The 17,036-nt window shown below is 44.7% G+C and overlaps 1 protein-coding gene across 7 annotated transcripts in view; it reads right to left on the reverse strand.

Annotated features, from left to right (window-relative positions):
* NAV2 (neuron navigator 2) overlaps positions 1–17,036 on the reverse strand; it is a 724,598-nt gene that overhangs the window by 209,100 nt on the left and 498,462 nt on the right. For all 7 annotated transcript variants that reach the window (XM_055317510.1, XM_055317509.1, XM_055317508.1 and 4 more), the window contains one exon: positions 10,611–10,777. In XM_055317510.1, coding sequence (XP_055173485.1) covers positions 10,611–10,777 — 167 coding nt within the window. The remainder of the gene's footprint in view (positions 1–10,610; positions 10,778–17,036) is intronic.

The raw sequence follows: 17,036 nt of genomic DNA on the forward strand, positions 1-17,036 counted from the left end.
TGAGCCAAAGTCTTTTTTTTTTTTTTTTTTTTTTTTACTGCTTTACCCCTGGTGAGTTATTATAGGTCACTGATGCCCTGACTCCATTTCACATTTCATAAAATGCTTTGATTCTCTCATTTTGAAAAAAAGCAAAGGGAGCATACTGAGGCTCCTTCTTTACCTTTGCTCTTAGGACAGAAGTAGGCCAAGCCACAGATTTCCATCAGCAGCTTAGTCACAGCTAGTACCTGTGGAACATCCGCAAGGTTCAGGTGGCCTTGTTAATCACCTGAATCAGCATGACTGCAGCTAAGGATTCATGACAGGAGCTCCTAGGACACTAAGAATGTAAACTGTGATCCTAGTGCCTTGGCACAAACCACTCGGCAGCATGACCGTTAACTCAGCCCAACGCCTGCCCACAGCCCACACATCAGTCTTACCATGATGTGGTTGTCTTGTGACCGTTATCTTGGAAACACATGTTATCCGTGGGACCCCCTCATTTGTCATTCTCATCAGGAGAAGACAAATTCCCTGGCACAGGCGTTTTGTGCTGGTATCCTAACCAAGTACACACTGACAGTGGTCAAGGCACACAGTGGAGAAACAGGCATGTTCTCCATTAAGGTCATGTAAGCCTGAGAATGCCCAGTCTTCAAGACAGAGAGGAGCCACGCGTGCATGCACAAGCAACTCCCTGTCGAGTTGCTGCAGCTACACTCGCTGTCAGGTTTTATTGCTCAGGAGCTCTCCCCTTGTTCTGACCAGGATTCTCTTCTTGTCCATTTGAACAAAACGGTGTTCGTTCAATGCACTGTCGATATGGGCCATACGTGCTCAGAGAAAAGGTAATTGCATTTTATCCCAAAATGTATTTATCTTCTGTGCTAATAAACTGTCAAATACTTAAAGGAAAAAAAAAAAAACACATTTAGATGAATGACAACTAAGCCTTGACTGCAGATGACACCTGGATAAAAATGATGAAAGCACCCAGAAACATAAATACTTTCCCCTACCAATGATCCTTGAAATTAGATTGAATTCATGTACATGTGACCCTTTCCACATAGCAGATGGAACCAAAAGAAATGGTGAGATTTATCCCCTGAAGATCGGGTGAACGACAAACAAGGCATTTTCTATTCCTGACACAAACTAATCAAATAGGTCTTTTACCTTCTGAAATGATTTATTTTCTCTCTACTTTTCTCTATTCATTCTTCTTCTTACAAAAAGTCAGGTTTATCGTATTTTAGAAACAGGATACACAGCAGAATCATAAGCTCACCTGCTGGCTTTGAAACACATCCACATGTAGAGGAAAGTAAACATGGTTATATCCTCCTTATTTCTGTGAAAAAGGATGTCCTTAGCATTAAAGGTTGTTTCCCACACAAGAAGGACTGACCCATCTCCTTCTCTGAAGGCTCTTCTGAATTACAGAGTAGATCAAGCAAATGGCTTCCAAAGGCGGCCAGAGGGACTATACCAGATATGATTCCTTTCACCTTCATGACTGACTTTAATGCTACAGGTTAAGGACACAACAGCTAAGATGGAGTACGGCTAGGAAGCTTTATGAGGGATCATCCATCCTCCAAAAAGGATAGCGCTCTGATAAAGTAACGTCAAACTCTTCAAGTGCCAAGCAGAGAGAGTCATCTTCGAGAAGATGATTTTCCCATCAGAGAAAGGTACCTGACTTTTCCCTTCAAGCACCTCCTTGCACCACATTACCTTTGCTATGGTATCTAGACCCCACAAGTGATGCTATCTTTTTCATACTTCCAGGCTAAGTATGAGATCAGAGTCCTTTTCCCTGCTTTCTATTAGCTCAATTGAAATGAGGTAATATTGGTACGTCTGGGTGGCTCAGCCGTTGAGTGTCTGCCTTCGGCTCAGGGCGTGATCCTGGAGTCTTGTCTTTCGTGAATAAATAAATAAAATCTTTAAAAATAAAGGAAATGAGGTAATATTGAAATTTTAAAGAAATTACAATAAGAAGGGCTCAGTTGGTTAAGCATCTGACTCTTGATTTCAGCGCAGGTCATGATCTCAGGGTCATGAAATCAATCCCCGTGTCAGGCTTGGTGCTGGGCATGGAGCCTGTTTAAGATTCTCCCCTCTCTCTCTGCCCCTCCCTGGCCTCTCTTTAAAAAAAAAAAAAAAAGAGAGAAGAAGAAGAAGAAAGAAGAAAGAAGAAAAGAAGTTACAATAAGAATTTCACTGAAGATTAGTGAGACAACAGAACGGAACCAAAATAAGACATGAAGATCTATACAAATATGGAAGTCTACCCAGTCTAAGTTACTGGCTCTGAGAAGAATTTTAAATATATGTACAACAAAATGTATATGCAATTTAAATGGTTTCCCATTTACTGAGCTCCTGCTGTATACCAGGCATTAGTCTGGGTGTCTTAACTACATTATCTCCGTTCCCCATAATGACACACTAACAAAGTGGTTGCTGCAAATGGAAGGGCAACCAGAAGGCAGCATGCTCTTTCAAAGGTGACCCAGAAGTCCTTCTAGGAGAGAAGATCTCAGACTTCAGTGGTCTAAGCATATCAGGGGTGCAAACTGTAGATTTCCAGGTTCTCATTCAGAGGCACTCACTTAGAAGGACTAGGTCTACAAAGTCTCGGGATTTGTGTTTCTAGCAATTACTGCAAAGGATGCTGGTAGCCATGGTCGATTACTCATACCTTGAGAAACAACAGTCCAGAGTTTTGAGTCTACTGTCCCACCAGAGCACGGGACTTGAGCTGTATGCTCTAGGCTTAATAGAGACTCACCAGGCTGTCCTTTCTTGGATTGTTCCTGGGCAACCTGCATACACTGTGTCGGAGTGGAACAATGTTAATGGCTTGAGGCATTATTTGAGAGACCTGAAACCATGTGTTTTAGGACTTTCCATCTTTTCATTTAGACCATGTCAAAACGTTGTTTAGAACAAAAGGAAACTGGTGTAAAATGAAAACGGAGAAAATGAAACTTGCCTTTACCGCAGAAGCTGTTAACCTCCACCTGCCCACTTGTGAAAGGGCACCATGAACAGAGAGCAAATGGGCTGACTGTACAATATTTTGAAAAATCAGAACTTGGCAATTTTTTTCACCCCGTGCAAATGAAACCCATGTTGTCAATGAGCTCCAGCTATCAGGAAACAAGAAGTCATAATATTCCATAGTGATATCCACACTCAGTAGAAGCAACAAGGACAGAACATATGAATTGTGCTACAGAAAAAAATATTAGAGACAGTGCTTCTCATCTGACTTGCTACCATCATTTGGGCTAGGGCAGCCTGATGCCACTTCACAGATAAATACACTGAATCTCTGAGTGGTGAGCTGACCTACTGTTGGAAAAGGATTAACAAAATCTTTTCCCTTTCTGCATGAGAATTTAGCCTTTGGTTAACCTTGTGACTGTGTTCCCCTGGAAACTTGATAAAGATAGAATGTCAGCTATGTTACCAAGCAACATTGCTCATGGTAAAAATGACCCTTGATAGTTAAACCACATCTGGACCTGAAGAGCTATAAATGAAGTATAAGTACCTCTTGGGGGACACCATCATTTTGGGTTTCTCCAAGTACTGTGACTACTAATCCTTGTGGGAACCCTAGAAGTTATGCATATGGAGCTTTTGCAAGAGATACTGGCTCCCACAGGATAGGTGCTTTTAAGCTAGAGTGACTCTTGCACCTGCCTTGTGTGAGTGGTCACACCTGAGTGGTCCCTTAGGTGGGAGGGAGCAGTGACAGCACCTGGATGGCCATGTGGACTGCTATAACCACCGCTACAGGACCATGCCCATGGAAGAGAAACACTTTCACTGCCCTGCCAGCCACCTACAGTGCCAAATGTGGCTTATGATGGTCCTCTGAGGGTGACCCTGAGCAGATGCCCTGGTGAGCACTGCACTTGCCCCAAAGGCCACACTTCTGGGAAGTGGCAAGGCCAGAACTCAAATGCAGTTGCCTGCTTGAGTGTAAATACGTTCTCTTTAATTGTAGGGCCCTCAACATTTCCTCCCCAGGTAACTATATTCTGGCCCAAGAAACCACTGCAACTTCTCCAACGCTTGCTAGGCTGTTTTTTCTTTCTAGTGCCATGTGCGACATCTCTAAGTTTGGTAGCTTTTAATTCATCCTGCCTGTCTAGCTTCAAAGGCTGACCTAATAGTTCACTGAATTTCATTTCTAGATGATCCCCCAAAGACTCCTTTAATTTTTTTTAAAAAAGACTTTATTTATTTGAGAGAGAGAAAGAGACAGAGCATGAGCAGGAGGGATGAGACAGAGGGAAAGGGAGAAGCAGCCTCCCCACTGAGCAGGAAACCTTATGTGGGGCTTGATCCCAGGACCCTGAGATCACAGCCTGAGCCGAAAACAGATGCTTAAGTGACTTAGCCACCCAGGCATCCCTCCCAGACAGTCCTTTAAATCCAGTGATACCTCCTTGGTTCAAATCCTTAAGCTGGCTTTTTAAGCTTGCAGACAGTTATGGCTTCTGCTTGGAGGCTCAAGGCAACTTCACAGCCGATTCTCAAACAGAGATGACTACCACCTACCCAGCACGGACAACAAGCACCTGAGCTCTAGGCCCAGGATAACAGCTCTGGAATGGCAGGGGTCTCCTTATGGCCAAGGGAGGCCCTACCCAACCTCTTAAATGATCTTGTACAAGTTTCCCCTCTACAGGTCCTCCATAGGACATGAGTGTCTTAACACAGAGACCCCAGCAGATATCCTGTCAGATTCACACCTGGACCCAAACAGCAGGATGAGTCAATCCTTTCCAGCCTTCCCTTCTCTCTCTCCACAAAAATCTGGAGCTGGAAACCACTGCAAATGCTGTCACTCCTCTCAAGTGCCCTCTGGAGTCTTCCTGGCTAAAGCTACCTTTTTCCTCACGACTTTGAGCATCTCTCTCTCATAAGACTTGTGAGCATCGCCCCTCCCCTGAGGCTGACAGCCCCAGAAAGCAGAGTCTGTGTGTCTCATTCTCAAAATGGACAAATAAGAGAAACAACTTGAAACAGAGGCACCCAACCGTATTCTTTTCTGTGTGACTTGGACCACTGAGTTAATCCCATCTGATCTGTAATTTTATGATAGGATCCTGGTTAATGGTGGGCCATGGGCAACTTCTTCACAGTCAGCTCTCCCAATCATTAACTCAGATAAATAACTTGCTTCACCAACCATAAAGTGACAAGTTTACAGAGATTCTAAATCAATGGCTCTAATGTTACTCAGACAGGACCATGGCGCTGAAGGCTGTAAAACTCTGTCTCCACCCACGTCTGGCTCTTCTTTTTTACCCAGGATGGACTGGAGTGAACAAGAGGAAGTAAATGACACAGGATGAAGACCAGGCGGGGAGCCTATCAGAAAGCGCTCATGGGGCTCCCATCAGACAAGACCAAAGGGCCAGGGAAAATAAGCATTCACACCTCACAGTGGCTTGGTGACGGACGACCTCAGAATGACTTTACAGAAGGGGAAACTGAGGCCCAGAGAAATTAAGTGTCTTGAGTGAGATCACGCCAGCTGGCAGACTGCTTGCTCTCAAGCCCGAGTGCTTTCTGTGCCATGCCAAAGCCACTAGTTGTAACTCATAGCAAAGCATCAGTAAAAAGTGCCAATTTTTAGCAAATGATCTTGTTATTTCAGCTTCTTAAAATAATTTGCCTCATTTCAAAGACAGGGTATTTTTTTTGCCCAGGAGAGTAAAAACAGAAGTGGTGTCAAGGGTGTAGGGAAACTAGCCTCGCACACATTGTTGATGGGAACAGACATAGGTATAAGCCTTCTGGAAGCAAAATTTGGCAATGTTAAAACGGCCATAAAATGTGTATACCCTATAACGCAGCAATTCCACTGAAATGGTGTATACATGCAAAAAAGATACGAGCATTTTAATTTTAGCACTAACAATAAAAAAAAAAAAACAGAAGCAACCAAAAAGAAAGTCATTAAAAATATTAAGGTTAATTCATGTAATGGAGTACTCTGCATCTATTATAAAAAGAGAAAAACCTATAAAAAGGCTGGCCATGATCTGTTGATTTTATTTATAAGTTTTTAAGTCCCATACAATGTGTGTGCACGTACGTGGGAGTGGGTATGTACAGAGCTCCTGTGAGAATTATTACTTATAAAACCCGTAGAACAGTGCTTGACAAACACTAAACATTAGGAAAAATTTATCAAAATGTGATAGCATAAAAAATATGATAGTATAGGCACAAAGAAAATGCAGAAGAATACAAAATAAGTGATAAACTCAATGAGAGGTGAGGTTACGTAGGGCTCCTTTTCTTTCAATATATTTGTGTTTGACATTTTTTTACAGGATGATTTTTATCATGTATAATAAAGATACGCTTTCTCCCAAGTGAAGAAAACCCTATTATTCATGAGAGAACATCTTTCATTTGCATAGAATGTAGGGTAGGAATACGAAACATTTCAAAGTCATATGATGGAGCAAACACTTTAGAAACGTAGGAGATTTCTGGCAGGGCTAACCCGTTCAGAGGATGGAAGTAAAGGGATGGAAGGAAAAGATAATGTCACAAATGTTGAACATGACAGCTATTTCCTCTCCCTTGAAAATCTGTGATTCTGGTCTGGAGCCTGAGGGCCACTCAGAGCCAACAGAGGAAGTGAGGGGCCGTTGGGCTTCCAGGCCATCCCTTGACAGACAGATGTTTTGCGGAGGAGGATCCTGCTCACAACATCCCGCAGGCCTTAAGGTAAGGAGGCACCTGACTGCTGCCCACAGGAGCGAGAGGATGAAGCCAAAGACAAACCCAACCACGCTAGTGACAACTACACAGCAATTAGCAGGTTTTCCTAAAGGCGAAGGATCTGTAGCTTTTCTCTAAACCTCACAGGCAAAAATCTGAGACGTGAGTCTTTAGGGAAATTAAAATAGGTTATGTTGCTGTACAGGGATATTCCTGAGTTTTATAAGTCAACCATGTACTTGGTCACCTCACTGAAAGGAGCTAATAAATGTGTGTGTGTGTGTGTCCCCGTCCCTAGGCTTTTTCTGTGAACTATTTCATATATCTATTACTTTTCTTTTGTTTCACATCTCAGTTCAGTGTGATCAGAACTAAATTCAGTCATGGCAGGAGGGCATGATTGGACGTGATTTTAAGAGGAATCTTTTAGTATTTCCTCACAAGGAATTAAGTGCTCTGGAGCTTTGGAAAAGTTACCTTTTATAAAATTTCCTTTTACTCCTCTTTATCCTTTTGAAAAAAAAATCAGAGCTCGGTGTTGAAATACTTTTGTCATTTATGGAGAGAATATTGAACTTCTCATTCCCCTTACTGGTGGGATTGGATCAGTTCCTAAAAGGAGAATTCCTGGCCCAGGGGGTCACATACACAGGCCTATGGATTGGTTTACCTGAGAGTGAAATGCCAGCACGTGATACTACCGGGGCCTGGCTGACTTGCAAGAAAGCTTCGAGAAGGACAGGTCATGGGATTATATCATGGACTTTAACTCATCTGAAAGCAGTCTTTACCTCAACCATAGCACCAACCTCGCTGAGCTACAATTTCTCTGCTCGCTGGCTTGCATCTCTCCAAGACTTCTTAAAGTGTGGGGGATGCCATCTTAGACACCCAAGAATCTGCTGTGCCTCCCACATGGCCAGGTGGTGGAGCTACTTCTCTCCCCTCATACTGGCCATTGCATGGATCTGGCTACCTCACAGGGGCAATCAGCAGGGAACACAGGGACAGTGAGCAAGGAGGAGGACATAACCAAAGCCTCTGAAGGTAAAATTGCAAAGTCCCTTTACCTCAGGAGGGTGGGAAAGTATTGGTATAAAAAATAGCCAGGTCCAGGGACACCTGGGTGGCTCAGTGGTTGAGGATCTGCCTTCAGCCCACGCCGTGATCCTGGGGTCCTGGGATCGAGTCCCACATCGGGCTCCCTGCATGGAGTCTGCTTCTCCCTCTGCCCGTGTCTCTGCCTCCCTCTCTCGGTGTCTCTCATGAATAAATAAAATATTAAAAAAAAAAAATACCTCAGTCTGCCTCAAGCCTGCTTTACCGAAGCTCTCCAGGATTGGAGAAGAAAAATCAATGCACCCCCCTTCCATGCACCTGGAACCCCGCTCAGTTATTTTTTATCATTCTAAAAGCGAATCCTTAGTGGATTTTATTAGAGTCAGAGCTCACAAAACATGCTCACACTACCTCACTTGATCCTCGCTGCAGACCTCCCAGGGACAGGACGGAGCCAGAGTTCAAATCCAGGAGTCAAACCTTGATAGGAATTCCGGTGCTCAATTACCAGGGCAGGCAAGTGACTAAGTCTCAATTAGCCTCACTTATCTGTAAAACTGGGTTAATAATATTTACCATACAGAACATTTGTGAAGATCAAGTAACACAGAGTAAATCAAAGCCTCCGGCAAATAATATCTGCTCAGTAAATAAGCAGGACTTCTCTTTCTTCTGATCCCACAGTCCTTCCCTGGAGCGATGACTGTTAGAACTCAAGCCACCGTCCTTTCACAGGACTGTGGCTCTCGAGCTGCTCTGTGCGCACATGACAGCCCCTGCCCAGGACAGGGGCAGACTGGTGACTGCCCCAGCACCCAGGGGGCTGCCCGAGGGGCTCTGCATCTGGGGTGGGTTCTGGGACGAGGTTCCAGCTGCCAACGCTTCATCCTCCCCTATCTGTTCTACCCATGGGCAACTTTTCTTTCCTTCCTCAATCTTTTAGATGTAGGTCTCACATCCATCCTTCAGACTTTTTGTTGACAGCTCCTCCCCAGATGACCATGGGACAAGGGCGGGCTGGCCCAGCAGAGGGCCATGCACAGGTTGCCACCCCCCCCCCCATGTCTTCTTAGCTCCTTCCTCTTGCTCGACTTGCACGTCTCCAGACTTCAATGGGCAAGGCTCTGAGAATTTTTTTTCCACTTGCTGGAAAAGCACAGTATTAACCATGCTGGAACCAAGGTGCCTGGGTTTAGATTCAACTCCACCTCTCACCATCTCTGCTGTGGCCTCAGCAAGGGTTTAACCTCCCTTTGCCTTAATCTCATGCCTTGTAAGATGGGGATAACAACATAGCTTGTGGGGGGATTCAATGAGGCACATAGTAGGTACTCAATAAAATATAGCTTTTATTTATATAAAAACCACCTTTCTATATATACTGTGCATGTGTGAGTGTGTGTAAAAGTACTGTGAAATTAGTTCCAGAAGAATATACATAGGATGGTTTATATTAGTATTCTTCGGGGAGCATGCAAAGGAGAACTTTTATTTGACATGTACTTATACTATTTTACAAGCATATGTTATTTTTGCAGTTAAAACACTTTTAAAAAGAATACACTTTGGAAAAGAACACACTTTTGAAAAGACCACATTTGGGTATGGTTGAAGAAAAGAAAAAGGAGGAGAGGGGAGGAGAAAAGAAGATGAAGAAAAAGGAGTTTAAGGCACAAGCCAAGGGCTGGATCACAAAGAATCCTGACTGGTGGACACATCCTATGCCAGTTGTAGAGTTTATAATGCCCTGTAGGCAAAACCCTCTGCCATATATACATCAGCCATATAAAAATTTCCTCCATGTTTTTTCAAGCATTCTAGGTGGGGGTAGGGAAGAAACTTAGCTCCACTGAACCAGGTCATCCTGGACTGCAGGGGTAGGCTGGGGAGGCTCTGATCTTGTTCACAGTGGGAGGGCTGTCCATGCTCCTAGACCACTGTAGGGAGTGGGAGGCAGCTCTCCTGGGTCTGGGGGAAGTTGAGGGACACATCTAGGACAAACCCTACCAAATAGAAAATGCTTCCAAGAGATCTGAGCATGTTCTTCCCACTCCCCACCAAGAAGTCTAAACCACTGAGTCTGGGAGGAATGAAGGAGGGCTCATCCTCTTACTGTAGAATCTTCTAAGCTGACTCAGTTTCTCCAATGTCCCACAAGACACAGACTGAAGCAAGCAAAGGTTTGTTTCACTACCTTCTGTGCAATAACCCCCATAAGGTTACCATTTCCCCCATCCTAAAATCTCAGGGCTATGTATAGCAAAAAATCATATCCTCTTTTGGTGAAAGTTACATCATCAGAACACCAAGATTAATGTTGCATATTCCTTACATGTATCCAAGATATTCATCTGGCCAACCCTCATGTCTTTTACAAAGGGTGAAAAAAACTCTTGTTTTTAACTCCCCTCATACCCCTTCTGATGGGTAAAAACCTTATCAGTTCACACAATGCACACTCCAAGAAGCTTGCATTTCTGAAAACCATCTACTATACAGAACATGTTCTATGAAAGTTTATTTTCAAATTGTAAATGCTATATTGCTTCTCTCTGTAGTCAGGCGTCTTCTGGACCCCCACTGAAACAAACACAGGTATCCCTGCCAGCAACCATTAACATATTTCCCCTACTTTATTAATGCCTCTAAGAACAAAGTTCCTGCCAGCCAAGTATGTCCTGTGGCCCATGCCCACCATCCTATTAGCACCCTGCTCCCAACCCTGACCACACTCACCCAAAGGAACTGGATCTGCTATAAAGATGATACCAAAAAGGACCCTCAAGAAGTCAACTTACCTTTCTCATGGCTGCTTGGTGGTGGTGGTGGAAGTGGGGAGGTGACTGGTTTGGACTTGTCATAGTTGTTAAAGCTCTGGCTGCGTCGGTTGTTAGCAGTGGCTGACACTCCACGTGTTTTGGCTTCGCTGCCTGCAGCGGATACCCTTGCAGTAGGACCTGGAAGCCTAAAATGCAAAAGCAACAGAATTATGGATTCGGTCTAAGGAGAATAGCAGTGTCTCAGAAGAAGGAACTGCAACCATGCAGGAGGTAAAGAAAACCATTCAAGACATTGGGTCTCTGGACGTTTGCCAATCAAAAGATTTAGTGGAACACTACAAACGTCTAGGCTACTAATGACCCCTGCAAAGTCCAACAGCAAAATCTGAGTTTGCCTCTGAGCAAAGAGAAATTCTGAAGGAAGAGTAAACCAATATGTTTGCTGAGGGCAGCCTGGTGGCTCAGCGGTTTAGTGCCACCTTTGGCCCAGGGCATGATCCTGGAGACCCGGGATCAAGTCCCATGTCGGGCTCCCTGCATGAAGCCTGCTTCTCCCTCCGCTTGTGCCTCTGCCTCTCTGTGTCTCTCATGAATAAATAAAATCTTTAAAAAAATTCTAAATTTTTTTTACATTATGTGTGTACTCTTCTGGCAGGTATTAATATGGTGTTTGTCATAATTCAGGATTGCAGAATCAAGAAAATGATGTAATTATCATGGTCAGAAAGAGAACGGCTAGCACTCAGAACCCAATACATCTACAATGAAAAAACTTATGGCCTGGATGAAAACACGTGTTCAGATATGCATTTTCCTTCAACACCTGACAACTTGTCTCCATAGGCATTACTTAGAGGCTGAAGCCCAGTTTCTCTGCACAGTAGATGGATAAAATCAGATGTTCTTTCTGTAGAACCATCAGGAAACTATTAACCTAAAGACAAACATACACTTTCTCTTTAAATAAAGTACCTCATTTGGGGTGGTTTGGGAAATAAAGTTAGCAGACATCTTTGTAATATGTCTAAAGACATTATGGCCTCCTCCCCAAAGAGTTAAGGCTAAGACTCCCCAGATCAGAATTTTGGTTCAAACACTACTAAGCAGGCTGTTTCTAATCATTAAAAGTTGAAAGATGAATAAATAATGAAATAGTTATAACTTTCAGCTAAAACCCACTTAACTGTGTTTAAAAGCCACTGGAACCTCTGCTGACTAGCATTAGATCTAGTGATAAGCCTGAACTTTCAACTCATAAAGCTTTCAACTTTCTCTTTCCACACAAATCTGTAAGCACCAAAGAAGTCTGCAGTCTGGAAGCATTTTAGATATAAGCAGGCAATCACTTTAAACTTTTTCTTGCTGGCTGAGCAAGAAAGATGGTTGTAGAGTAAACAGAACATGAGCTGGTGTGAGAGGACTGTAAAATTTATACAGCTAAGAAGAAGGTGGCCCAATTCCCTGAGTAGGAACTAGGAGAGAAGGAAGGGGTTGAGTTCTCCCCCACCAAGGTGACAGAGGGTAGTACACTTCCCAGTGCACTAGGAGGATTTGTCCCTTGTTAATTTGCCCCATCTTGTTTGGAGAAAATATTCACCTCACAAAGACAGACACAGAGTAGGGTATAAAACCAGAAGTGCCAGGGTCTATACATGGGTACCAGACACGGCCACCACAACTGGATACGGAGGTCCAGCATTGGGATGTGGTACCTCTTGGTTCTGCTTTGCGTACAAACAGCATCTAGTAAGTCCTCCAAAGTCAGTTTTAGCAGAGTATGCACAGCCAATGGTAGAGCTTCTGCAGGTGCATACATGGGGTCCTTTGGGCTGGACTCCTTTAACCCAGCTACAGTTTACAGGAGTCTTATTCCAAGATGATGTCACAGCAATGGTGTAAAGTGGTATAGGGTAAAAGGCCACAGCATTCTACTTCGGTAGGGAATTTTGTAAGGAGGAGGGAAGCAAAAAGCAACTAGAAGGAAAAACATACATTCCTTCTAGAGATGCTGAGGAGCCTCCACTGCCCTGACCCAGGGATGGACCACAGATTTTTCAGGGCAGTCAGGGCCTTTATAGAAAGATGATGATCAAAGCATGGGATGGGATGAGTACAATCTTGAACTGGGTAGGCAAATCTAGTCCTCTGTGAGGCAGTGTGGGATAATGGATAAAATATGGCCTTTTCCATACACATGACACTGGACCAGTATTATGAGCTAAGATTCATGTTCCAGATCAGTTAACTTTGGAATAATAATAAACTCTCCAATAGGACAGTTATTTGTTTGGTATGGGGCTTAATGTCTGGCCTATTGTATGAACTCGATGCATGTTAATTTCCCTTCCTATCCTCTCTGCTGAGCATAAATTCATAAATGAATTTGGCATTATAATAAAGGAAACATGCTTTGGTACAAAAAGGAATCAAATAATAAAGCAAATCAATGAATCTAGATGAAACTATCAGAAGAGAACAGACAAAAATCAACACAGAAGAGTCTGAGATCTACATTTTCAAAGAGGCAAGCCAGGCTTTGGCAGATGGGCCTCATTTCCCTAAGAAACATTCCAGAAGAGAAATAGCTTCATCCAAGTATCTGTGACTGAGACCTTATACTGAGGGTACCTTGGAGCCATCTGTAGGCTCTGATCCCCACAGTGAAACATTCCTGTTCTTGGAGCAACTAAGACAATTCTGGTTTCCTATGGGTGGTCATCATCATATTCTCTGCACTAAGTCAGGATCTAGAGGAAGTGGCATAGCCTTCAAGTGGCTACAGGGTTGTGTCAAATTTTCTAAGAAATGGAGAAGGAATTCTTGAAGGCCTTGAGGGCAGCTAACATAAAAAAAAAAATGGTTGGTACATATTTAGGCACCAAAAGCCACCCCAAAGCTCAAGGCGATTCATGTCACCTTCTACCCCCACCACTGTTAACACCCTAGTCAGGACAGCTCCTTCAACTTGACCAAATGGGAAGACTAGGTGGAGACCAAATAATTGCCTTCAAGTTTCAGAGGGTGTCTAGGACAACACAAGGCCTTAAAACTTGGGTTTTGTTGTGAATGAGCTTGAATAGTTGCTTGCTCCAAAGCCAGCCCTCCTCTATCCCTCTGAAATTTTCAGCAAAGTCTACCTCATATACAAAGGACATGAATGAATATGTGGTGGGTAGGAAGTAAGGAAAAAGGCTTGTTTGGATCTACCCGTGAGGGAACCCAAACATTCTTTGGGATAGTCAGTTCACCTGAATTAACTCAAAGCGAATTAGAAGATTTCAAATGTAGTATTTCAAAGACAAAGGTGACCCTGAGGACCTAAGATACATGAGCAACCATGGGGAAGGCACTGGACTTTCCGCAAATTAAAGAGTTTTCTATGGTGTGAATGTTTCTGACCCCACCTCAAATTCATATGTGGGAATCCTATTGCTCGGTATGATGGCATCAGGAGGTGGGGCCTTTGGGGGGTGATTAGGCCATTACACAGAACCCTCATGAATGACATTAATGTCCTCATAAAAGACGATGTAGAATGCTAGCTGGCCCCTGCCACCATGTGAGGACAGAGTGAGAAAGCCATCAGCAGCCTAGAAGGCAGTGCTCACGAGAACCCAACAAGGCTGGCATCCCGATCTTGGACTTCTAGCTTCAAGAAATGTGAGCAATAAATGTCTGCTGTTTACCGGCCATTGAGTTTGTGGTATTTTACTATGGCAGCCCTAACAGACTAAGACAGGGCTCTAATTCAATCTCATCTAGATCTTTAGGGGCTGATTGATTTCAGATGACACTTAAATTATACACATAATGATTTAAAAAATATGCAAAGGCCAGAAGTCCTTTAAGAAGGAAAATGATAACCTTAGAAGTTGACAGGATGGTCAGGGAGGGTTCCAAATAGATGTGACGATCCCAGAGCAAGATGTAGCACGTGGAACGGAAATGTGAGTGGAGGGTAAGAGAGTATGGAGTCATGGTGAGAGGGAGAGGTCTTCTGCAGAGGAAGGGAGGAAGGGCTGGTGTGTGCTGGGGAGTGGGGGACAGGCTGGGAGGAAACAGAGCTGGAGAATCAGGCAGAGCCAGAGTAGAGGCCTCGGATGCCACAGTATGAATCTGGACTTTGTCCTGCCCTCCAGCTATGAGGCATTCATTAGGGAGGCTGAGAGCAGGGTTAGAGTGGAAAAGCAGAGTATCCTCTAGTTCACAGCAACACAGACCCTCGGCCTCCAGCTCACATTCTCATTACTATTAACAACGTCGTGCATGACAAGAACTTCTATCAAGTCCCAGTCTGGAAACAGTCACTGCCTGAACATCAGCATCCCTCTCCACAGAAGAATGAACGGGGTCTTGCTCACGTGGAACAGCCATGGGTACCACGACAGATGCTGCCCAAGGTGCCTGCCTCACTGAAGAAAAGCAGGGAGAGGGGAGCACATCAAGTCAACACTGGGTCATTTATGGTGCCAGAAAGTTCCAAGGACTCCTCTGCAAGAACAACTCTACTTCTCGAGATCGTGTCAGGTTCCAAAACAGAGTTACAAAAGGACAGAGGGCACAGATGGGTTCTTTGAAACACACACGTCGCCTTTTTTTGTTTTTTTAAATAAGTTTAAAGGAAGTGGTGTAAAAAAGAGGTAGACGAGAACTTCTGCTGTTGGAGCCATTGGTCAATGTCTTCACCGCGCGCAGAGCCAAGCAGGCAGGGTGGTAAACTGTCATTCCTTCCTGGCACATAACCCGTGAGCACATCCCGGCTCCAAGTGCTCTGCGTGCTGATGGGAAGCAAGCCGTATTCCCCGCCACCTGCCCCCAGCCCCCCAGCAAAGCCACTTCAAAGGCGGGGAGAAGATGACCCTTCCAGGAAGGATGACAGCTGTGTGCACATGCTTGGGACCTCAGGTGGCAGGTGTTGTGATCGGAGATGCTTTTTGCCAGAGATCATTAAATGCTAAGTCTCTCACACCTCTCACCTCCATGGCCTCTGCTTTCCAGCAGCTGGACAAAGAGAATAGAAATATTAGCCCTACCGCTTCCCCTCCACAAGATGGTCGTGTAGATCAACTCCGTCAGGTTTTGCGAGTGGTGGCCCGGTGGCCCTAGCTGGCCCAGATCGACCCCCAACACCAACATCACTGTATAAGCTGGTTACGGGGCACTCATTATAGACCAGATATAAAAGGACTGGAAATGACTTTATTTGACCCACATAACACTGGGAATGAGGCAGTGCTACCCCGTTTTTCCAGTGAGGAAACACAGGCTTCTAGAGAATAATCTGCCCAGGTGACATGGTTAAGTGGTAAACATGGGCTTTCACTAGGTTTGACCAGCTGCACTCAGAGCCGCCGTGCTTCCTTGCCTGCGCAGATGGAGTACGCCTACATACCCGGGGCCTACCGGGGTTGCCAAGGGACGATCATTGTTGTCAGAGGCAGAAATTCATGGAAATCCTTCGTCCCTGTGCTGGTTCCCTCTCTAAGCCTCTTCTCTGCATCCAGACTCAAGGGTGAGGCTTCCCACCCTGTTCGACATCCCTGGTACCTATCAAGGTGTTTGACTCTGGCCGATGTTCAAGGTTTGCAGTTGAGTAAAAGTCCTATTTCCAGGGCTCTGGGAGGGGCGTCTGGCTCCGTCAGCAGGGGTAAGGCTATTTCTTTTGGCAGCTAACTTTACTGCTACATCTGGTGATGCCTGATCAGCTAAAATGCTTATCAGAATTGTGCTCAAGGCTGGGGGTGGGAAATGCAGGGGGGTTAGGGACCGCAAGGAGGAGCATCAGGCAAATAATGAAACAAAGAACATCCTTTTCACTGGCCTCAGTAGAGACAAAAATGTATCCAAAAGAAACTCGAGGTGAGAGATGTGGCCCTGAGCGGAAGCCAGACCTTGACTTTCAATCAGCTTGGAATTCTGTACCCGGCACACCCTGGGGGCCAGGGGCAGACATGGCCTCACCCTCCAGCCCTTCCTTTCTTCCCGCTGCCTCCCAGCCACGGCCTCCTTTCATCATCCGGGACTGATAACAAACCGCGCTCGGGATGGGCATGGGCCTCCAAGTAGATATTTTCCCAGCTAGCTCCTGTTTGCTTTATCTTCTAGAACCGAGCACATCGTGGGAACAAACGCTGGATTTCGGGTTCCCTCCAAGCTTACTCCCCTCCTTTCCTTTCATCTGTGAAAGAATTTCGATCTACAACGGACCTGGAGAAGAGGAAATGGAGGATCTCATGCCCGTGCCCTCAGAAGAACAGCACTTAAGAATGGAGAGTCTGATTTCCCATAAATGTCTGACTTACAGAATATAGAAACTTATCTCCTGACCAGTGAATATCTGCCAAGAATCCCTCTCCAGCCTCAAACCGAAGAACTTACTCCTTGGACTCTGGGGGCACTTGCCCCTCTTGCACTCCAGGTCCATCAATACAGCACACCCCAAGC

The sequence above is a fragment of the Nyctereutes procyonoides genome, unplaced genomic scaffold, assembly GCF_905146905.1.
Source record: "Nyctereutes procyonoides isolate TBG_1078 unplaced genomic scaffold, NYPRO_anot_genome, whole genome shotgun sequence".
NCBI classification, from domain to species: domain Eukaryota; kingdom Metazoa; phylum Chordata; class Mammalia; order Carnivora; family Canidae; genus Nyctereutes; species Nyctereutes procyonoides.